The 25042-nt window shown below is 37.8% G+C and overlaps 1 protein-coding gene across 1 annotated transcript in view; it reads left to right on the forward strand.

Annotated features, from left to right (window-relative positions):
- The window catches only part of PREX2 (phosphatidylinositol-3,4,5-trisphosphate dependent Rac exchange factor 2), a 217806-nt gene that overhangs the window by 21969 nt on the left and 170795 nt on the right, over positions 1-25042 (forward strand). The window contains exons 4-8 of the mRNA XM_019632790.1: positions 1703-1807; positions 8671-8772; positions 11977-12138; positions 19271-19404; positions 24935-25038. Coding sequence (XP_019488335.1) covers positions 1703-1807; positions 8671-8772; positions 11977-12138; positions 19271-19404; positions 24935-25038 — 607 coding nt within the window. The remainder of the gene's footprint in view (positions 1-1702; positions 1808-8670; positions 8773-11976; positions 12139-19270; positions 19405-24934; positions 25039-25042) is intronic.

Consider the following 25042-nt stretch of genomic DNA (forward strand, 5'->3'; position numbering starts at 1 on the left):
TACACACAGTAGCCCATGGCAACCCACTGCAGCAGGGGCTGCAGCCTACACCATCGCCGGCGACTCTTGGCAGCCCAGCTCCAGGTCGAGCTATTGTCCAGCATCTTAGCTGTAGAGGGCAGTGTCACTGGCCCTCATATGTGGGATCTGAACCTGGGCCCTCTGGCGTCCCAAGCCAGCTCTTAACCAACGCGCCACTTGGCCGGCCCATGGAACAGGCAGTCTTGTTGTTAGGAGCATGTGCTCTCACCAGCTGAGACATCCTGCCACCTGTTGGCAGCTCAGTGGCAGCTCACTGGCCCATGTGGGAATCGAACCGGTGGCCCTGTTGCTCAGAGCTCTCCCTCTTAAGCTAACTCTTAACCAACTGAGCCACTCGGATGGCCCTGTATGTTATTTTTATAACCAGAAAATAGTTCATAAAGATAGTATATGTTAAAGGGAGAGGCTCCTCGGGTGTAGGAAGATGAAGCTGGGTATGACCGGAAGTCAGGCGACTTTGTGTCCACTTAACACAGACTGTTCCCTTTCATGAGGGAATTCAAACCTCCTGCCAGCTGGAGTAGTTACTATCTCAATTCAGGGCTTCACATGGGAATCTTCCACCCTGATGTGCTTTTCCTCAGTAACACACTATCAATCTGTCATCCATGAATTTCGCTAAACTATTTCTGAAGCTTGTTTCATTCTGGTTCATACCATCTCCTGGAATAAGTAATTGAATGCATGCCCTGCTGGCTATGTAAGACAGCACTCCGTGTTTCTTTCTAACGACATGTCTTTAAAGTTTCAGGAGACCTTCTGTTCTAATATTTGATCAACACATTTTCCGTGTCTTCTTCTGTTATTGGTGATGCTTCGATAGCTATTGATCATAGCCACTTAGAGAAAATTTTACAGATGGAAGGAAGCCTAGAGATCATGATGGTGAAATTCCTTCTTTTTTTGAAAGTATCCCCTTGATAGCATTTATGAAGGTTTATTTTGGTTTTACTTGATCACTTCTAATGACAGCTGTAAGTGTAAAAAAATCTTCCTTTTAATCTCCAACCTGCACATCACTGTCCATCACTCCCTAACCATTTCCATCTAGTGGTCCTAGTTTCAAATCCTTTACCCTATGATAGCTGTTTAAATGTAGCTACCGTTTCCTTGCTTTTATATACTAACAAGTAACTCTTTCTGAAATGACCTCTCATAGGTAGTGTCGTTATCTTAATCTCTTGTTGCTGATTTTTATCCAGTTTCTCAGTGTCCCTTTCAAACACAACGGCCCAGATAGGTGCCTATGAACTGAGGGTACTGTGTTTCTCTCTTCCCTCTACCTAAAATACTTTCTTCCGTTTCCCTGACTGGAATCATGGATTCATCTCTCTGGACCTTGCTCACATGTTACTTACTTCCTTTTTAAAGCTGTGTTTGAATCCTCTTAGCAAGCTAGGGACTATCGTCTCTGTAAGTTGCTACCACTTGGTTCATTTACCTATGCCTGTATCCTATTGGACTGTAAATAATATGTCTACCTCTTTTCCTAGACTATTCGTCATGGATCAGGGAAAATAAACAAATAAAATGTATTGACACATATACACAGTATAGCTCTTGAAACATAGTAAACACAATAAAATTCAGAAAAGATATAAGTTAATATTTAAAAATAGTTAATAAAATGACTCTAATTCATTCTTACTTGAATTCACAGAAGGACAAGTTTCGTATCTATGACGAATATTGTAGTAACCACGAGAAGGCACAAAAACTGCTGCTTGAACTGAACAAAATTAGAACAATCCGGACATTTCTTTTGGTAAGTATGTATTTATGTGTTAACACACTGTGATGGGTTGATAAGCCCAGTAAGAGCCAAGGAATAGCATCAGCGTGATATAGAAACTGCTTGTGGGACAAATCTTTTAATGCACTCAGGCTAGGAAGCTAGAATCCTTAGATAAATGTAGGCAATGAGAACTGGGAGAAGCTTGTGTATGGGGACACAATGATAATGTGTCCTGGTCAATTATGAATTGTTTGCGAAACCCAGAGCTTCCTACTGAGGGAGGATACTTATGCCAGAGTGCATCGTTGCTTTTATATCCCTTACTCCCTAGGGCTTCATTTACTTCTGCTAAAAAAGCTATAAGTAGGGCAGTAACAGGAAGGAAACAAATCATGGGGAAGGTAGAAAAGAAATTTAAAGATTGTTCTTTCTCTTACATGCTTTCCTTATTCAGTTCTCATAAAAAGAGCAAGAATGTGTATTTAATTTCTTTAGGATCACACAAATAGATGCATATTTTGGCAGTTACTTGGACAATTTAATTGGCAGTGAGGAACACACTGTACGTGTGGAATTCACTGGTATTTGGCAGACTGTGGGGAGAAGCAACCATCCCCATGACCCAGTTTTAGGTCCTTTCCACCCCATCCCCCCGCCCCAAAAGTCCCTCATGCTTGTTTCTAGCCCATCTTCACTCCCACCATTAGCTCCAGGTAATCCGTTGATTTGCTTTCTGTATCTATAGTTTTGCCTTTTCTGGAGGGTTCGTATAAATGGGACTATTCAATGTAACCTTTATGCCTGGCTTCTTTTACTGAGTAAAATGCTTCTGAGTTTTATACTTGTAGTATGTATCCATATCGCGCTCATGTTAGTGCTGAATAATAGTCCATTGAATGGACATACTGTACTTTGTTTACCCATTTGCCAGTTTACGAATATTGAGTCAACAAGTGGCTATGATAGCGATGGACCATGAAGATACTACATATGAAAGGTCATTTCAGAGAGAGACATTTGTTAGTACAGAAAAGTCAGGAAATGCCCTGTTTGGGCGATTATAAAAAATGCTGGTATGAACATTCATGTATGAGACTTCATGTGGACATATGTTTTCAATTCTCTTGGATAGATGCTTAGAGTAGAATTGCTGGGTCGTCGTAAGTTTATATTTAATTTATTAAGAAGTTGCCAGAGTGTCTGTGTCATATCCACCAGCAATGTGTGAGGACTGCAGTTTCTCTATGTCATTGTGAACACATAGTATTATCAGTTCCAATTATAGCCATGCACGTGGATGTGTAGTTGTATCTCAAGGGAATTGTTATTTACTATTTTCTAATAACCAATGACATTAAACATGCTTTGATGTGCTTATTAGCCATTCATATATCCTCTTTGGTGAAATGCTTATTCAAAATTTTGTGCATATTTAAATTGCAATGTTTATCTTCTTTTGGGTATAACTTTATTTTGGATACAGCTCCTTCATCAGACATACAATTTGCAAATTATCTCCCCCCAGCGTGGTTTTTCAGTTTATTTTAAAATATTCTCTTTTGAAAATCAAAAAGTGTTAAATGTAAATTTTGTTGAAGTCCAATTAATTATTTTTTTCCCATTATGAACATGCTTTTGTTGTCATATTTAAGACATTAGTATTCAGCTCATATTTATTTCATTCAGTTTATTCCTAAGGATTTTACTCTTTCTGATGCTATTGTGATTGGAATTCTCTTAAATTTTGGATCGTTTATTGCTAATATATAGAAATTTAATTGACTTTTGTATATTCTTGTGTCTTGAATATTGTATACAATATCTTGTATCCTGTGATTTAAATTTATGTATTAGTTCTAGAAGTTTGTGTGTGTATATGTGTAGAATCTTTAGGATATTTTACATATAGGATGATGTCATCTGAGAGTAAAGATAGTTTTTCCTCTTCAGTGTGGTTGATTTTTTTTTTTTCTTTTGCACTGGCTAGAACCAGTCCAATATTGAATAGAAGTGGTAAGAACAGATGTTCCTGCCTTGTTTCTGATATTCAGTGGAAATCATTCTGTTTTTCATCAAGTATAATGTTAGCTGTAGTTTTTTTGGTAGATGTCCTTTATCAGGTTGAGAAAGTTCCATTATATTCACAGTTTGTTGAGAGTTTTTATTATGACCTGTTTTCCTTTTCTATTGTAATATAGGCATTTAAAGCAATGAATTTCACCCTATATACAACTTTAGTTGCATTCCATAAATTTTGACATGTGTTTTCATTTTCATTGTTTTTAAAAAAATGTCTAGTTTCCTTTGTGATTCATTTGATCCATTGTTTATTTATAAGTTTGTCTTGGGAGGGCATTCTCCAAGGGCCTCTTGGGTTGGTGCACTTTTTCTGAGCAGAGGAACTGACTGCCTTCATCCTGGCCTATCTTTTGAATTATGTTTGTATCATGAACAGCCCCAGAAGATAGAGATAATTCTTCCTCAACAGTGGGCAGACATGCCTGCTGCCATGATGAAAGATTCATGTGTCCTAACCTCAGGGCTCCTCTCCTGTTGTACATTTGCATGTGTCACCTGACTCTCTTTCTGTTGTAATGTGGGAGTTGGGGCTTAGGAAAAAGGCCCCCAAATCATGATACTCTGACTACGGCTATTGCTGTGAGGAAAAAACCCCAAAAAACCTGTACTATATCTCTGTCCTAGGAGTTTCATGTGTTGTTCCTGTATCATAAGTCTGGGGCAGGTTAATTTTTTAGTTTGCAAATAAGGTGAAAATCTTAGATTTAGCATAGTTTGAACATTTTTAAAATTTTATTTCCCAATATTGGAATTCTTCAAATTTTTTCCTATTGTTGATTTCTTATTTGAATCCATTCTGGTCCGAGAACATACTTAAGTCATTTAAATCCTTTTAAATTCATTGAGACTTTTTTATGGCTTAGCCTATGGTTTGTCCTATAAGTTATTATTTTTTCTATATGTTCCATGTGTGCTTAAAAACTAAGTACATTCTGCTGCTATGGGGTGTAGTGTTCTAGAAATGTTAGGTCATTTTTGTTAATAGTGCTGTTCGTGTTTTCTATATTATTCCCTTTGGGTGTTCTGTCAGTTACTGAGGGTGGGATTGAAATTTAAAGGTGTAATTGTTAAAGTCTCTGTTCTACCTTCAAGTAGGTCAGTTTTTGTTTTATACGTTTCAGAGCTCTGTTGTTAGATATGTATGCATTTAAAGTTGTTGTATTTATATTTCCATTTATTGTAAAATGTACCAATTTGCTCCCAGAAATATTTCTTTTCTTAAAGTCTATTTTTGCTCATATTGTTATAGCCATGACAGTTCTCTTACTGTGTTTGTATGTTGTATCTTTTTAAATTATTTTACTTACGAACTATTTATGTCTTTGAATCTAAAACACGCCTCTGGTGGACAGCACATAGTTGGATCTAGCATTTTACCTAGTCTGATATTCTCTGCCTGTTGATTAGAATGTCTAGTTCATTTACCTTTAATGTAATATAGATATGGTTGTATTTACATGTTCCTTTTTATTACTTGTTTCTATGTGTCTCTTTTTTTTGTTGTTTTTTTCGTTCCTCTGCTCCCCTTTTACTGCCTACCTTTGTGTTAAACATTTGTAGTATACTGTTTCTCTTCCTCTGTTGATTTTTTTTTAGGGTATCTTTTTTCTTTTTTTGGGGGGGAGGGGTGTAATTGCTCCAGGGACTACAATATGCATCTTAACCTATCAAGTCTATTTCTCTGAGGTTGGATATTGTTTTTTATTTGTTTTATTTTCAATAACTTTCTTAAGTTTAACTTGAGAACCTATATCTCGTGTATGTGCAGCTGCTGCTGTCTCTGCTTAGTATTTTGTCTTATAATTTAGCCTTTTTTTTTTTTAAATTGGGGAATTGGGGGATGGGAACAGTGCTGGGGAATTGGAGGAAGGGGAACAGACGAGTTGCTGTCCTTTTGTTCTTCAGTCTAGTTGTGGAAGAGGTGGCTTCACTGGCCCAAGTTGGCACCATCATTGCGCTCTTCCCGGGCAAGGCAGATCAGCAGCCAGCCTCTGGTCGGCTGCTCACGCTGGCTGCTGGCTACACGCGGTAGCCCATGGCACCTCACTGCTGCAGGGGCTGCAGCCTACGCCGTTACCAGCGACTCAGGGCAGCCCAGCTCCAGGTGGAGCTGTTTGTTCTGCATCTTAGCTGTGAAGGGCAGTGTCACTGGCCCTCATATGTGGGATCCTAACCAGGGCCCTCTGGCATCCCAGGCCAGCTCTTAACCAATGCGCCACTCAGCCGGCCCTAGCCTTTCTTTTTAGGGGTCACTCCTGTGACTGTTTATCTCAGTGACCAGTGATCAGAGGTGATCAAAGATCAATGTCAGTCTTATCTATGGATCTGTTGTGTGAGTGTGCGTGTGGGGGGCATTCAAAGGACAGGCAATTTTCAAGTCCGACGTGGACCTTTCTTCCCAAGGGGCCCCCTCAGTTCTCTGCATGTGCAGTCAGACACTTGCCCCCAGCAAGGCTGCAGTCTCAGGCAAGCAGAATTGTGGAAACTTCCCATTTTTTCTTAAGGAGTGTACTAATTTCATTGACAGCTCCCCTGGTTGGATTTTTGTCTTCTGCAGCCCCCTCTGGCAGCAGGTATTCAGGACCCATGCTACTGTGATAGTGTTACCACGTGGGGGTGAGTTGGGGCAGGCTGGGGGCAGTGGGGAAGTGGGAGAAGTGCAGGCAAGAATGCCACAGACGCCCACGGTTCTTACCAGAACTTCAGCAGTTTTTCATGAATCAACACGTCTCAGTTTATTGTTCGACTTTAGTTGATTTCCAGAACCCTGAAATGGTTGTTTCTGACAATTTTGCCCAGTATTATCTTGTTTTTTTGTGAAGATGGTTTCCTGATCTCTTCTCTCTGCCATGACCCGAAGAAGCGCCTATGCCACTGACATTTTGGGGCTCTTTAGAAAGTGGTAGAATTCTGCTGTCTTATTGAATGCATTCTGTTCTCAGCAGAGTTGACACCATGTTCATCTTTGTCAACTGAATTGTGTGAAGGCACGCTCAAAAAAGTCAGAAGCTAAGACTCTTTGTTTTTAGATGATCTTACAGCATAGTCTGACAGGAGGACCTGGGTTTTATAGTTCTCTCCCTGGCACTAAGGGCCCGCTAATTACCTGCAAGACTTTAGGGAACTCATTATCTCTGTGATGTCATTTTTGTTATCCATAAAATGGGGATAATAACACCCTTTGAGAAACATACAGGAGTTTACAGATTTGGGATGATGACATTATTATTTGGGGTACGTGGATATGCTGCCACCTCAGTAAGTTCTGATGATCAGTGAACATTCTAGGAGCCCATTTAAGGCAACATTCTTTATGTAAGGAGAGAGCTGGCTCTCATAAGGCAGTCTAAAGTGGCAACCAGCCTCTGCTTTCATGAAGAGAGTTCATCATCTGTATGGTACTAATAGACTAGGAAATAAAAGTGAGGCATGAGTTCCTTAGGGCGCTTCAGCTCAGAGGTAGGGAAAGGGGGTGGCCACATTTATAAGGGGTGCTACCTCATATGGGGACGTTGAAACATCACTGGAACTACAATGAGATGTAAATAGTTGTGTTTTGTAAGATTCCTTGCGACAATATATACCGAGTTGAGAGGACTCTTTTGATAACCTGATTGCAAGCGGGGATGGACCCCCTTAAGGGCGTGCTGAATCACAACACATATCTGCTGCTCTGTCTTCTAAGGTGTCTGGGTGAATTGAAAGTCAAGGTATTGGTTTTGACGACTTGTATACACAAATTGGAGCTGCAGCTGAGTTGCTTCGTGGGGGGTTGTTCTGTGACTGTCACTCTTCCTTTTGCATCCTTTCCTGCTCAGCACTTGGTCTGTCCTCTGAATGCATACAGGACAGTATTTTTAAAATAGTGGTAGAAAAGTTGCTAAATTATTACTATGATATTTGAGGGTCCCTGTTATCCTTTCATTAAATATTTATTAACTGCTTGCTCTATGCCAGTCACTCTGATAGGCACTGCGGGAACAGGTTTTGGCACCAATTTCAATTTTATTTTTTAATTGCTGCTTAAACTACAAAACAAAGACTGGATGCTAAGAGGATTAAGGCTTTATTTATCAGAGTTGATTTTTCTCTTGACCATCACTTTCTGGAAAATGGAAGCTTCTATTTCATCTCACTCAGATTGGTGATTTTGAGACTCCTCCGTTTATCTTGCTTCCGTGGAGGTATCTGACCTCCTTCTCTGAGACTGGCTGGCCAGTATCATTGGTGAGGTATTATAGGTAAAAGTGACTTAGAGATCTCTTAGTTAAATATGCCAGGTTTACAGGGAGGAAAACTAGGATTCTTAAATCAGTCCAAGATGCGTTACTAGTCAGTGGTAGAGCATGGATTGTTAGGCCTTTTCTTCTACAAAACAACACAGCTTCCCTTTATAAGCAGGATTGGTCTATCTATCTATCTATCTATCTATCTATCTATCTATCTATCTATCTATCAATCATCTATTATTCATCCAACCATCCACCTCTCCACCTGCCCACCCATCCATTCATTCCTCCATCTATATCTCTATTTCTGTCTTTTTCCTCAGACTTCATACTCAGGAGAATATATATGAATTAATTTCCCAGGTATAGATTTAAAACATATTTTGGTTTCTGGAACTAATATGAAAGGCAAAAGTATTTCTCTTTCCTGTAAATGTTATTTGTGACTGGATGTGATTTTTCTCAGAGAAAGAAGCTATATAGAGACTTGCTTCCACAACTTTTCAGCAGAAAGTTTTATGGTAGACAAAAGATTTACAACTTCCAGTTTAAAAATGTACTTAATTATGTTTATTTCCACCCCAGAACTGCATGCTACTCGGAGGACGGAAGAACACAGATGTCCCTCTGGAAGGATATTTAGTGACACCGATACAAAGAATATGCAAGTACCCTCTCCTTTTGAAGGTATTTTATGTGTTGACTTCATGGTAGCATTTTCCTCGTACCTGCATATTTTGCTCATGATCTTTTTAAAAAACTTCTTTAAAATAGCCTGACATTCTATAGAAAGGTCAGATTGTGGTTATTGGGAGAAATAGCTATTTTGACACTAATTATATAGGGACTAGGAAATAAATCTTTTGGGAAATGAGACTTTTAGGTCTCTTTGTAGGAAACATATGTGTTTGAGTTTCGTTGAGAGTAAATGCATTATTTCCTAGGTAGATCCTATTAAGTCCATTATGGCCAGTTTCTATGGCCCTTTATCTACAAGGTTCTCTTAACAATTCTCTGTTGGTGTAGATTTCCCCTAAAGTTGGTGACTTCTTGATGTTAATGAAGTTAAGGTCAAAGTACATAATTTCAGAGCCTGGTTTTTAAGTCATTACAAGGAATAGTGTGGTTCACATGGGATAATCAATGATAGAATGTGGAATGACAGGGCTAAGAAAGCACAGCCTCGGGAAGATAGGAAATGCTTCAGTAGTGGTTGTAGGTGCATTGTCTCATTACCATGACCAAAATTTTTATTATGAAAAACATATTGTGAAGTGCTAATTACTACTTGTGCTACAAGAGTCTATGAAGAGATTAGAATAGCAATTCCAGAAGTGAGGTTTTTTGAAACTATTACATCGGGAAAGGTGGTTTGGGTGGCAGTTGAGCACATGAGCTCTGAGTTCAAAGTTTGTTTACAGCTATGTGACTGAGCACATAATCTAATCTCTTAATGCCTTGGGTTTTCATTTGTGAATCAGAAAGGATGGTGATGATGATGTTGTTGTTGAAATGATAGCATATACATACAAGAATTTGTATACGTATGTGTATGTATATCTGTGTGTATACATATATATGCATATATAAATTATTACATAATTAATTGAGTGATTTTATATAAATCACTTAACATAATATGTACTCCATAAATGTTAGCTTTTATTTTTCATATATATTCAATGCTGATTTATTTTAATATATTAATTACTACTTGGTATCTAACTTAAAAAAATAACTCAGAAATGCCATGGACGTATTAACTGGTGTTTCTATTGATTTACTTTTTGAGACATAAATGTCATGGATTTGAATTGAAAATACACTTTTCACTACAGTTTTTGTCAGTGGCATAAACTGGATTTCTGTGTAACATTTCTTTGAAAAGAATCTCTCCTTATTGAAAAACAAGTTGAAGTTGCGTGGTTAAGCCAGAGATAGAAGCTAACACAGGGCTCTCCAGTCATGCAAAGCTTTGGCACGGCCTTCAGAGGGCGGGGAGGGCTGGTGCAAATGTGACTCCTGTCTTCCTGAGAGTCCCTTCAGACCCGACGTGGTGACTCAGATGTGCATGTGCACTCATCACGGCAGCTAATGGAGTCCCAGGGGTTTGTTTGTTTTAACAGCCAGAAGGGATGGTGATTTTAAGAGAAGCACATCCATCATGCCAACTGGGTGTTCCAAATCACTCGTTTCTGGATAAGGATGACCTCAGATGTTCCAGCTGACCCCTCAAAAGATAGGCTCAAAGGACACGTCCCTGGTTAGGAAGAGAGAGGTCAATTTAGAGCACTTTCAAGCAGTGGAGAGATGACATCTTTCCCCTTTCTTGGAAGGTTATCTTCGCAAAGATAACATGAAAAAACTAGTTACTGGTGTAATAAATATGTTGGTGTTAATATTTTTCTTTGTTGTACCATTAGCAGAAAAATTGTTCTGGTATTCTCTTTGATTTGGGTTGGTTGTATATACTGAGAGAGAAACAGTAGGGGGTTAGGCTGTGTGTTAAAGAAAAAATATGTTGGTCATATTTGTGGAACTTGAAATTATTGGGTTGGCCAATCAGTACAGGGTTTGTAGCATGTAACCGAGAGAGAGAAGACTATTACTAGCCGTCTCTCTCACTGTCTCACCTTATCTAAATTCATGTCTTGATTCTACCCACAGATACCCATTGGGCCCCAAATCAAAGCCTGCAGATGGACTTGACCCCTTGACATAATTCACAAATATCTCTTCCCTTTAGAACTCCTGGAGAAGCCTGCATATCTCTTTTATGGATGTGTGATCTAGCCTAACGTTTTAAACCCTGTCTTGGGAGTGATGTAATGTGCGTTATTTTGGGGCTCGCTCTGCAGGACCGAGTGTGAACATATTGAATGCAGGCTCAAAGTTATGGCAGAATTTTCAACAATAACAGACCTTGAGAGAGCATCACAACTGCATATTTTCCCACTGTATGTTAAGAATTAAGGAAATTCTTCTCAAGGCTTGGCCTCAGGATTTCTGTAATTGTGTTAGTTACATGATGATGGCAACTGTAGTAAGGAAACAAATGACTAATTAAAAAGCAATGTGGCCACAACCGTCTAGACAGTGGGTGAAGATGTTTAGTTTTGTGCTTGTAAACAGCTAACAAGACCTTTTAATATATTTAAAAGATTAAAGATGACTCTAGTTCTGATATCCTGAATGGAAAAATAAATAAATAAATAAAAAGCCAAAAGAAAATATAAATAAACCACCCAAAAAAACAAAAACAAAATGAAAGCTATTGAGGGGTATATATCAGTCCCTTTATTGCAAAGAGTCAACCTGAGTTATTGGTGAAAACAGCATGAATTGCCCCTTTAATGATGGAATGTTGTGAAATTTATACATCATTTATTTTGCTAGAGCATATTATATAAAAGTTTTGCTTCATTTAGGACATGTTTTTGTAGTTTCTTAAAAATTATTGGGTGATAAGAAATTTTAAACTATCTTATGATTTTTGAAATTATAGGACATATTCATTTAAAGATGTACTTATTCTGTTAAAAACTAGGAAAATGAAATTAGCATGAAAAGATGTACTTCTGTGGGAGCAAAGCAAAACTTATAAAAAAATTACATGCTGCAGGTGAGATATTTGACAATTTGTAAAGAGAAATCTAATCTAGTTTCTGAAAACAAAATAGTCTTGAGGGAAAAATTAAAGAGACTGCAAAATATGTATTAGGGTAATGCTTACTCATTGATTCAGCCTTTTGTTTTTGATCTTAATCTTTGTGATGTCACTTCTGAAAGTGGCTCTCATGATCTTTGCCGTTTTCATTTCCTGGTCAGTCTGAACCTGCTGTACCAGAAAGCTGAAGATCAAAGGGCGATTTGTTTTTTGTGTATAAACAGGAGTTGCTGAAGCGGACTCCAAGGAAACATAGTGACTACGCAGCAGTGATGGAAGCCCTCCAAGCCATGAAAGCTGTGTGTTCCAACATAAACGAGGCCAAGAGGCAAATGGAGAAGTTGGAAGTTTTAGAGGAATGGCAATCTCACATTGAAGGCTGGGAGGTACATTCACTGTTCTCAACAATTGAGCTTAAAATTATGTCCTGTTATGTCTCATGCTACGTGTAGAATTACTGATATTGGATGGAACCAGAAGTGGTTGTTTTCCTAGATAATGCTAGGGGGCTATAACCTTTTCTGAAAAGTGCTGTCATTATTACTTTTAAATATCTTTAAAGTGGCAGTGAGTTGACTTAACCTCAAGCTTTGTGATAGAGCCAGTCGATACTGCATGTGTTATAAGTTTGATATTTCAGTGTTTGTGATATTCAGCATGGTTATCCTATTTTCCTGTCTTAACTTTGGTCAATAAGTACATAGCCTGAATCCTGGAGAGAGAAAAGAAGGGGATTAAGGCTCCATAAGTATGCTGCGATATTAGTTTCAGACTCCAAATTAGCTGTTTGATGATGAATTTCATTTTAAGCCCACTTAATCTCTCTAAATTTGAATTTCTTTATTTCTAAATTGAATGAACTGGCTCTCGTGTGGTTTTTAAGGTCCATTCAAGATGAAAACTTTTATTGGTTCATTATTCATTAAAGAAAGATTTATAAAAATGACAAAAAAGCCAATGAAGAATGCTATTCAGAATCTGCAGTATGTTTTCATCTGTGGTAACTTTGAATTCTAGAGGTTTCATGGGTATGGAGCTCGCTGTTATTTTAGCACGGTAAAAGAATAAACTAAAATTTTCTTTCAGTTGCCTTAATTTAGATGAGCATGAGCTTTTGACTATGATAAATTTTATTCTTATCAAGTAAGCAATTGAGATCATTTTTTTAAAAGTACAAAGAAGTTTTAAAGTTTTTCTAATCAGATATTGTACCACACAAATCCAAGTGGATTGCTTTTATCTTTAGAGCTTTATAATCGACTAATTTGTTTCTTATCTTCAGTATGTTGGTTTCCACTTAGATCTAAAATTATATCCACTCAGATTTGCAAAGAAACCTCAAACATTGACTTCAGGGAATTCTCCTATTTATCCATTCTTCCCCATGAATTTTTTAAAATGCTAACTGGAATCTGACTTTGCTTCCTGCTCATTTATATTCTTCCATTTCAAGTGTCCAGGGTGACCTCCCATTCAGCATGAATGCTACTCATTTCAATCAGTTAAAATGGTTGTGTGTTTTACAGTTGATTCATCATGGTACTTCTTTTTCTGGGGAGTGGTTGTCCTGCTGGGATGAGAAAAATGCACTAAAGTTTGCTTTTGCTGTTCTGTTGTCACTCAGCTATTGGAAGAAAAACCAAACTTGCTTTAAATTGCAGGATTTGTCAGTGATATCGGCCAGGCCTTTTCCCAAAACAAAAGACTCCTTTTTTCGGCACTTTGGGGGAATAGGATCTGTCATAATTTTGTTTCCTCTTTGTGTATATCCTAAAAATTGAGTCTACTACAGAAACAAATGATTATTTAAAATGTGTTGTTTCTTGTACTGTTCATGCCGGTTATTCCAAGGAAGCATGTATGTGAGCCATACTGTGTCATACATACTTTGTCACTTGTCACCCACCAGTCTTCACCTCACCAGCTTTGCTGCGTATACAACTCAGAGTGCAGGAGAAAAATGGAGCATTGAGACAGAGGAAACTGGCTGGAGGAAATCAGATATGACTTCCAGAAATCCAGCAGGCACAGGGGTGATGATATGAATATCGGGTTCCAAAGAGTGGCAACACAAATTTGACTTGAGGAGATTTGAAAATGACTGCGTAAGGCACAGTGATTTGGGAGTTTGGGGACTTTGAGGGACTGCAGTGTGGAGCGGGGCCCAGCCAATTGGCTGACAACTTGTGATAAGAACCTGGTTGCCCGTGTCAGTCCACCACCTTAGCGAGGAAGGGGAAAGCTGTTAGAGTACTCAGGCCTGGTCCCTGCCAGGAAGTTTAGGAGAACCTACCTGATGGGACTGTACAGGTGCACAAGACAGAGGGACATAGTCATCCAGGATGAATCTGGGCCCTGGGAGGGTGTGGGAGTGGTGAAAGAGTTTTCCTTGAATTGCTAACCGGGGTTATTGCTCAGTTTACAGACAGTTTTGTGTATGTTTACAGTGCCTTCCGTGGGGTTAAGACAGGGCCAAGGACAGATGTCGGATGGCATGGCGATTAGAGGACATAGAGTTCCCTAAAGAGTATTTGAGGTTTGGAATCTCGAGCTAATATTGGGAAACAGCTTCCCATGTAGCTCCTTCCATGAGCATCTGCAGACCTTCTCGGACCACCTCGGAGATGCCACTCTTGCTTCAGTAACTAAAATTGTCTTGAATGCAATCTGAGGCTGATACATCATGGATTTGCATTATTTCCACTTCAGGTGGATTATAATTTCAAATAAGCTATTTAATTATCGAGGGTCTTATTTTCTAATTTATCAAATGAAGACTTTTTACAGTGAAATCTCTCAGGCAACGTGCCTATTAGCCAAACTAGAGTTTTTGTCAGCATTTATGTAGTGACTGCCACAGAAGATTTGTAGTTTGTTTTAATTGCTCATGTTTGAAGTTCTACCTTTTATTAATATAATTTGCTATATCTCAGTCATATATCTTATTCAACATTGGAATACTTCCACAGGATATTCTACTGAAGGTAATTATAAAGCAATGATCAATGTGCTTGGAAATTAGCTGCTTAATCAGAGTCATTGATTCATCTCATAGAACAGGACAGTTTTTTGTCTGCTTTTTGGTTGATCAATATAGTATTGTAACGATTACTGTTGTCTTTGGAATCATACTGAATGATATTGACAAGGGAGTATCAATAAACATTATGTCATTTAGTAATTCAGCTTTACATCCTTGATAGGCCTGTTTGGAATTGAGCTCTTAAATCAGGAGGAAAAAAATCATAATAAAAGATAAGAGGAATTATTAACCTATGAAGCTGTTGGGAAAAAATAAGATCCAAGATAATTATCATGTTTTAGGAAGTAAAAAGAAACAATAGAAATTTGACACCTTGATTACAATTTTACATGCAGAAATACAATGCTACAAGACCCTTTTAAAATCACCTCTTGTTGGCTTGGGAATCTGTGGCTTGTGTTTGATGAAGTTTGTGTCTGACAGTGTATTGATTTCAAGTCATGTTCTCTTGTTATTTCATAAGCGATCTGTTTCTTTTTGTCTTCTGTACAAGGAGATTTGGTAGATACAATTTGTCTAGTACCTTGAGGTGGAATTGATGTATAGATTAGTCCTCATTTTTAAAGATAACAGGTTCAGGAAAAAGACCACTGAAAGTGAATCCACTTAAAAGGGGTACCAAAACTTCATAATTAGTGGGAGATGGGGAAAGTTTGGGACATTATCTTGGTTAAATGAAAATGTTTATTATTAGTTTATTTTATCTAACATGTAACAAAATTTAGGTTATAATTTCAGTTAATTTGAATCTCAAAAAGAGTGAATCAAATGCTGAGTTTTTTTTTGGTTAGGGCATGCATTTTTATGACAAAATTATGGAATAAAACAATGTGATGCTCTTCATTTTATGCTTGACTTTCATAGTGTTTTAAAAAGAATTTTTGAAAGAATATTTAAATTACTCATTAATTTTCTCAAGAGACTCCTTTGATATTGAAACTGTCCTCTTATGAAACACCCATCTACTTGTCATTCTTGTCAGTATTCTTTTCTTTTGCTGTGAATGGGTCTACTTATGTTAGATCTTGGTCTGTGTGCTGTATATGAGTGAGAAAGTTTCAAGGCCTCTTGTCATCTTTCATGTTCCCCAAGATTGTGGTTTCCTCTCTATAGTCATAGAATATTTTAAATATTCTTATTTTTATTTTTATTCTAATTAAAGTTTATTGGGGTGACAGTGGTTAGTAAAGTTATATAGGTTTCAGGTGTACAATTCTGTAATACATCATCTATATATCACATTGTGCGTTCACCACCCAGAGTCAGTTCTCCTTCCATCACCATATATTTGATCCCTTTTACCCTCGTTTACCACTCCCCTCCCCCCTTACCTTCTGGTAACCACTAAACTATTGTCTGCTTCTGTGAGGTTTTTTGTTTGTTTTTTTTTGTCTTCTTCATTTGTTGCTTTCAGTTTTATATCCCACAGATCAGTGAAATCATATGGTTTTCTATTTTTTTCTGTCTGACTTATTTTGCTTAGCATAATAATCTCAAGATCCATCCATGTTGTCCCAAATGGTACTATTTCATGTTTTCTTATCAGTCTGTGCTTTTTTTTATGTTGACATACAACAGTAAGTTGACAAGATGAATGAGATAGACCCTGGTGTTAGGCAGTGAGAGCTGATAATAGGTCGGATAATCTGAATAGTTTCTTATTACAATGATTTTTGCCACCTCATAGCTGCAAAAAATCAGTAATGAACCCCTATGTAACTTATATTGAGGAACTTGTTAACGTAAAATAGATTGACCCTTTCAAACAGTCCAGATATGGTTTGGCAATATTATTTTTATGGGGTTTATGGAGTGGAGGAGATTGGTTCTATTATTGCAGTTTTTCATAAATCATGATTTTAATGTTTGAGGAAACATTGGAAATTAGAAAAGAAGCCATAAAATAAATACACATGCTTCTCATTGCCTTTTTTGGCTGAAAGTATCCTTTTCTGAAAGCATACTTTGGCACTTAACAAGTGTCCACTCATGAAATTCATTACGATTCCACATTAAATTCTGTAATGGTGCTTTGAAATGTAATCGTGTTTCGTGTATGCTGACCATAGAATTAGTAGCCAGTTCTATAGTTCAAATTATAGATTCAAATAGTATTCAACTCTCTACAAATGAGATTCTGAATTGTTCCTGTTCTCTTGCTGTACCCTGTAACATGAGGCACACCCAACAGAAAGAGACGCTGTTGGTGAGAAACGCTGCCAAAATGGGCTGCTTGAGGTCCCAGGCTTTATGACTGAAGTCATTGTTTGTCCCATCCATTCAGACGGATCTCTTAGCCATATTGGAAGGTGATATTTAAATGGTGTGCTTCATAAACTTGACAGAGAAAATAACTGGAGAATGACTGAAACCTGAAACCACAGCATGGATTGAGCTGTCTCATTAATTATAAACATGCATAATCATAAACACACGGCCATCCCTGATATTCATCACCGTTATCTCATGCCAACTCTCATTTTTTTAAAATGTTCTGTTATTACAGTGAGCACACTGCATTTCATTTTGTGTTCACATATCTGATTCTTCCACAAATTTCTTGGGAGCAGGGGTCATGTCTGATGCTCTAGGTCCCCAGCATCTAAGATTCAGTGGTACATGTGGGGTTGAATGGTAATGAAATGTAGACATAATTACACTGTAGCTATGCATTCATTGTTAGTGCCCTCTCACTATTTTTAGATACTCTTGGCTTGTTTGGTGAACGGCAGTGATTCTGACCTGGTTCCATTTAGATTACAATATCTATTTCATGATTCTGCTCCTTTGATGTTCTCTAATCCTCTTTAGCACCCTGTTCTGGTTTATGGTTCACAGATGTACCGTGAGATTTTTCACTTCCTCATTGTTAGAGTTGAACATCCTGCAGTTGTTTCAAATTCAGTCTTTGTAAAGGTATTTCTGTCGTGCAGGTTCTGTTTCTTTTGTGAAATGGACACGTATGGGTGGGCGTCCCTCAATGGATTTCACCCCTTTGCACTGCTGGCGCAGTGGTGATGGAGGAATGATAAGATAGGTTTGCACAGCTTGGAGTAGAAAGAGAGAAGCTTCTGGAATGAGAGGGGCCTGGATGAGTATGTCTCCCACCACTGATCACAGTTATTTATTGATGATTACTTCTTACCTTGAACTATTCAGTCAGCCTTCTTTGCCTGATCTAATAAAAGCAACCAGGCTTAGAATTATCCATGTAACTTCCTAGCTGGGGTTTTACTGTATTTAATTCTCTATATATAATTCATTGCAAACAAACAGTCTCTGATTTTACATAATAAATGTAGCTGCTTTCTAAAGGGAAATTGCATTGAAAATAAATCATCTCAATGATAAAAGTATATCGCTTTGGTTATATTTTAGAGAATTGCTAAAAGACAGCAGGACTATGAATCATATGGGTAAAAAAACATTATTTAAAAGTATCTGCATTAAATATGTACGTATACACATTACATTACATGTAATGGCTTTAGGGCAGTTCAAAATTAATGATTTATGCAAAGCCCTCTTATTTTTAAAAATTTACTCTTTCCACCTTACCTCTCAAATGTTGGTTTATGACTGTGGTATATCACTACACTTAAACTAGTTGATTTTCACGGGTAGCATTTTTTTCCCCATCACAGTTTTTTTCACAGACCACAATCTCCTTCCTTTGACGTCTACATGGTGACCCATGAAACAGTTTACAAAGTTGATTTAATTCAATACACATTTTTTTCTTCTTCTAAAACTTTAGGAATAGAGAGACCAGCTTGCTAGAGATTAAATACCAGGAGAAAATCTTTAACACATTGCCTGACATGTTGTAGAAATGTTAAAAACCTGACTTCAGTATTCATTTAGATCAAAGTGTTATTACACATGGTCGTTCAATGACTAAAGATGTATTTGCGAAAGAATAAATATCTCAATTTCAAAAATGAGCATCAGTGTTCTAAATGAAGATAAAATACTCACCGTTAGAGTAACGTTATTAACGCAGATTTAAGTGAATATTCAGTGATGATGAAATACACCATAGGGGTGAAAATAATGGTAGGTGTACGTGTGACCGTGTGACATGTGATAAACACCTCTTCTGCCCTGGGCCCTGGGAAGCAGTCAGGACTGCCTCAGGCTCAGACCTCTGCTCCCCTAACTGAAATGTGACTGTCATTTGATGACATACCTTCCAGGAGCTTTCTGGAGGAGAGATTTTGTTGTTGTTGTTCCTAACCCACTTAGCTCAGACCCTTAGGAGTGGGTGTGTCTCCCTTTAGTTGTGTCCTCTAAACTGACCACGATGAGACTGGAAGGGAAGCAGCCCTCAATTCAGTGTGTAGATATTTGAACTTCTCTGCTGCCTATCTATTGCCTCTTAAAAATAACAACAAGTTTGCCTTGAAGGAGAAAAAGAATTACACGTGACCGTTTCTGTGCAGTAATCAGATATCATCTCCATTTTCCTCACCTAGGGGTCCAACATCACCGACACCTGCACTGAAATGCTCATGTGTGGCGTCTTACTGAAAATTTCTTCTGGAAATATTCAAGAACGGGTGTTCTTTCTTTTTGACAACCTTTTGGTGTATTGCAAAAGAAAACACAGGTAAGATGATAAACAGGTAACACTTCAGGAATTGTTTATCCATCTCACAGGTTCCATCTTGTCCCTTGTGGTCCTAGGAACTCACGATCTTGTCAGTAAACTTCCACACACTCAGCCTCTTCTATGACTTCATCTTATAAAACATAACTGAAGGGCATCCCAGTTTCGGGTACCCCCTCTCGTAAGAGAGCTGTATTTTCGCTTCACTAAAAATCTTTGCTCCTCTACTCTCAGAAAAAAAACAAAACAAAACAAAACCTAACTGAAGTGTGACTGTCATTCGATGACACTACCTCCCCAAGAGCTTTCTAGAGGAAAGTTTTTTGTTGTTGCTCCTAGCCCACTTAGCTCAGATTCTTTCGGACAGGTAGGTGTGCTCTCTGTTTCCTAATGTTGCTCCCCAGCCACCCTCGTCTTCCTTCAAACATCCCAGCACGTGTGAAATTCATGCCCTTAGTCCTTCCTGCCCATTAGCTTCCCCTGTGCAACCCTTTTCACAGAACACTTCACATCTCCCTGCCACACATGAATTCAGGGATTGCGTTAGCTCTTATATCCCTTTTTTCCCCACCCTATTTCTGTCACCATTTTTTTTTTTGCAGATATTTTATTGGGGAGGAGTGTGTCTTTCCAGGACCCATCAGCTCCAAGTCAAGTAGTTGTACTCAATCTAGTTGTGGAGGGCACAGCTCCCTGGCCCACACGGGAATCGAACGGGCAACCTCGGTGCCATGAGCCTGTGCTCTAACCACCTTAGCCAACTGGCTGTCCCTGTCACCATTTTTTGTGTGTTCAGAACTCATATGGAAGATCTATACAATATTTGGACCCGGAAACCCACATATTCTTCACCTGCAACAGTATCCTCTTTCATGACCCCTGAGCCACCTGTGTGTGCTTATTCCTTTACTTTGTTGAGACTAGCAGTTATAAAAATTGAAATCTCCATTGTCAACATCCCAGTCGGCTCCACTAAGCTCAAAGTCAAAGTCACCACTGACCTTTACGTTTTCTAATGAAGTGGTCACTTTTCTGTTACTTAAAGGTTTTACTTGTTTTCTCAGCAGTATGTAAGCATAGGGGAGCCCTTCCTCCTTAAAGCACTTTACTTTTGTCTAAAGTGGAGAGTATAACGGTGGAGCAGTAAATGAGGGCCAGTTAGGAGAGACTGGTGAATTGGACTAGGGTAGGTGAAGAGATGTGGAGAGATTTTTATGTTTTACATGTAGAATCAATAAGATTTTCTCATGGACTGAATGTGGGAGGTTGAGGACAAGGGAAGCGCCAAGGCTGACTCCTAGGTTTTGGGAGCAAGGAAATCAGTGAATGGGGAAAGCTGGGAGAGGAACAGTTTTAGGAGAGGAAATAAAAAATTCTGCTCTTCCATGTTGCACTGGCTATTTCTTCATCCTCGTATGCTCTTCCGTCTGAGTTTTTTGTGGCTGGATTCTTTATGTCTTTCAGATCTCACTTAAATATCACTTCCTTAGAAATATCTTTCCTGATCACCCCATCTCAGGCAGCCCCCCAGCCATTCTCTATCATTATCTGGAAAGGGCTTGCTGATGTTATCTCCGTTATTTATGTGTTTACTTCCTGCCATCTTTACAAGATTAGACTTAAGTCCATGAGGACAAAGGTCTCCTGCGTTTTCATTGCTATTTCCTCTGAGACTGAAGCAGCCCTGCCACGTTATAGACACTGGAGAAATCTTTGTTGACTAAGTGAATAAGTGATTGAATGAATGAAACCCAAACAAGTCTTTGGTATAACCTAGCCATCATTAGTTTAAATTATGTTATGTATTATGTATTATGGATGTAATGTTGTTTGGAGACATGGATATAAGTAATTTATTTTTTCCAGAAGGTACTTATCGATAGGATGTTTTCTTGAACTCCTGGGAAAAATTTTTGCAGGTTGGTTCAGCAAAATAGTAAAGTTTAACTTAACTGGGAAGTTTCCTGAGCCTCTCTGTGCTTCTTCTTGACTGTATTTAGGACATATTCATTTCAGTGAAATGGTACCATGTACCTTCATGAAAGGGAAGAGGTTGGGATTAGAGCCGAAAGTTGATTAAATTGTCGTCATCTTTGTCTTAACGAGCGTTTTGAAAAAATTGCTCTTTACCACATGTGAAATGAACCTGTTTATTTTTTCTAGTATGCTTTTCTAATTTCTTTGTGTCTGGTAGCAAGATTAGGATTACTAGAAATAGGCTTTTGAAGCTGTAGAAGGGGCTGTTAATTTTACTTGCATATAACTCATTAAGAAACAATAGTGTATTCAAGTTGTTTAGGTACAGTTATTTTCTTCCAGCTTTATTGAGGTATAATTGACAAACAAAATTGTCAGCTATTTAAAGTGTACAACATGATGATTTGACATACATAATACATTATGAAAGGATCCCCCCCTCATTGAGTTAATTAATATATTTAGGTGCAGTTGTTAAAAGCACCCATTTGAGAATGAGATCTTTTTTTATAACAGTTGACCTAATAATAAACTCTTTTATATATACACACATATACACACACACACACATATATATATATATATATATATATATATATATATATATATATATATATGCATACCAGGGGTGCCAAAAAAATGTATACACATTTTAAGAGCTGTTAACACTTTGGTCAGCATTGCTCAAGCAATAGTTCGCTGTAATCAGAAATGTCTGTACACTGATGGTAACCACTTTGAGCACCTCTTGTAATTGCAGAAGTCAAATGTGACTCATATTCATCTTTTGTTATTGGTATACATTGAATAGTATAATTTTAATACAGTTTTTTTTCTTTCTTAAAATGTGTATCCATTTTTTTGACACCTCTGTGTATGCCTGCCTTTAAGTCCAAAGATTTTGTAAAATGAAGAGTGTACAAATGATGATATCATTTATAGTCTCATCGCCTTAGTATTTAAATAAGTTAAATAACAATAAAAGTTTTATGAAATTCAAATCTTGCAGTTTAGCGAATATCCTGAATGTATATGTGTAACACGGACAAAGTACGTAGTGATTGGAAATGGAGACCCCTAAATAGTCTGCATGTCCATTCCCCTCCTGAGTTGCAGTGGTGTGAATCCACCGTCTGTTTCCTTCACTTCAGAATACTTCATTTCCTTCACCATGTACAATCTAAGCTCTAACCATCCTTCAGAAACTATGAGTAAAATGAACCTTTTCCAAACTTCCATAGTGTGATGGTTACAATAAGCAGGGACCTGCTGAATTTGTTTTCATTTCAGAGTTACATTCATTCAAGACAAGAGTGCTATGTAGGCGACCTTAGCTCTTTATAATTCTAACGCTACTAGTCTTAGGAGAAACTATTCATAGTATTTAAAAGAAATAGTGTATTATGTAGGATTTGGTACATATAACATGATATTGCTTGGTTTGGCTTGGTTGTGAGCCTTATAAGAGAGTTTCAGTGTATTTAGTCATCTGCAACTTATATTTTATATACAATATGCTTTCTAAACTATATATTCATGTGTGTAGCAATAGTTTATTCATCTTAACTGCTACGTAATATTCCATTGGTTGAATATATCATAGCTTAATTAATAGCAGTGTATTTATTCTCCTATCCATGGACTTTAGAGTTGTTTCCAGTTTTTCTCTTATTAACATTCCTGTACATGTATCCTGGTGATCATTAAAACACTTAATTAGGAGGGAAATCATAGACTCAGGATATGCAAATACTCAACATTACAATGTAGAGTAAAATTATTTTCAAGCCATAGGCTTTTTAATCTTTCTACTTCAATATTTACTTCAATAGAGCCATTTTCTGAAGGTACCAAAGATCCCTGTTTGAGCTAAGTGTTATAGTATTGATCAGACACTTATTGGAATTTCATATTAAATGTTATTATCTGTAGGTCAAGAGAAATATAAAAAGCCTGTACAAAGTTCACAACAGGATCACAAAGAAAAAGAATACATTGGGAAATAGGAGCCAATGATAGATTCCATGCCATGATAATTTGCCTGTGACTAAAACTGTTATCAATGATGTTAAGCTTTTAGAAATATGATTGGTTTTACATATGATGTATCAACTTATAAGAAATTCTTTTTTGCAAGACACCAGGATTCCATTTCTTACCAGAGAGACTATGCAATTACCTGCATATTTAGTCTGCTCTGCATTCTTAACTTTGACCTGCAGCAATGCCAATATTCAGAGCTACCTGGCCTAAATCCCTAATTAATAGCATTTATTTAGGCTTATTAACAAAGGGCATTTAGAGGTTGCTTTCACGATGAACTTGGGAGTGCAGGAACGTGAGGCCTGGGGCTGATAGACCCTTCATTAGATGAATTAATCACTTGAGTTAATTTTCTTTAGTAGTGATGAAGGGCTATGGAGTTTTGATGAGGGTTTAGACAGATAAGCAGGAATATACACTGTTTTCCAAACAAGGAACTCAGGGAGTGTGAAGGCACCTTAGGACACCTCCCTGCATCTGCCCCTTCTGCTCCAGGGCAGGTATCTAACTGGGAAGGAAAGGAGGAGAGAGGGCACTGAAGGTGGTATACGTTTACATCTTACCTTTTGCTAGGTGTGCCTGTATTACACAATGAATTAATAATTAGTTCAATATATTAAATTGTGAGCCAGATGTGTGTCAATGAATCAACTTGGATATTTCAGGACAGTTGAAATCTCTCGAGTGACTAGGTATTCTTTAATCCACCTGAATCATTCCTTAGAATCTTTCCTCTTTAATTTAATTTAAAAGACCCAGTTTTTAAAACGATCTTTCCTGACTGGTCAGCGATTCATCTACAAACATACATAACCGCCTAACTCATTATCACAGATGGTCTTCTGTAAATCTGGATGTTTTTACGTGGTGTTACGTACTTTTACAGATTAATGGTCGGTACTGGGTTTGCTGTACACAAAGTTTTGGCATGTTTTGGACTATTAAATAAAAGACCTTTACAAATGACCATAAGTGTATTAAGATACGTACTCAACAAGTATACTGTTATCATATCATAAAAATGGAGGAAAAATAGTTACGTTCCAGATGACACTCAAGACCCTCCAACACAGTCAACTTGTTTGCAGAGGGATCATGGGTACTAACTGAATTTTACCAGGGCTTGAAAAAAATGGGAATTGCCAGCAAGTTACTGAAAATTGAGAAATGAAGGTGAAGGAGATCAAGGTATTAGAGGCTGTTGGAGTTTCCTGGGCACCTTTGATGTCCTATATTGAGCGAAAGCAAATATTTACCCTTTCACCTATATATTGTCCTGTGCTCAGAGCTTCAGTTCATTTAAAAAACTAGCATATAAGTCACAGGTTGTAAAACAAACTAGTGCTGTAAGATGAATGGGAGGCTAGAAGTGAAAAACACCAAGAGCCTAACATTTGATATCATGATTGAATTGCTATCACTTTCAAAGATTTGCTTAACTGATATTGCTTCAACATTCTTTTGCATTAAGTAGACTAATCATGTGTTTGTGATGTCATTCCATTATAAGACGGTTGAAGAATAGCAAGGCATCTACAGATGGACATCGGTACCTTTTCCGTGGCCGGATCAATACAGAAGTGATGGAAGTGGAGAATGTGGATGATGGGACAGGTAA

This window comes from Hipposideros armiger, unplaced genomic scaffold (genome assembly GCF_001890085.2).
Source record: "Hipposideros armiger isolate ML-2016 unplaced genomic scaffold, ASM189008v1 scaffold_1175, whole genome shotgun sequence".
Lineage (NCBI taxonomy): Eukaryota > Metazoa > Chordata > Mammalia > Chiroptera > Hipposideridae > Hipposideros > Hipposideros armiger.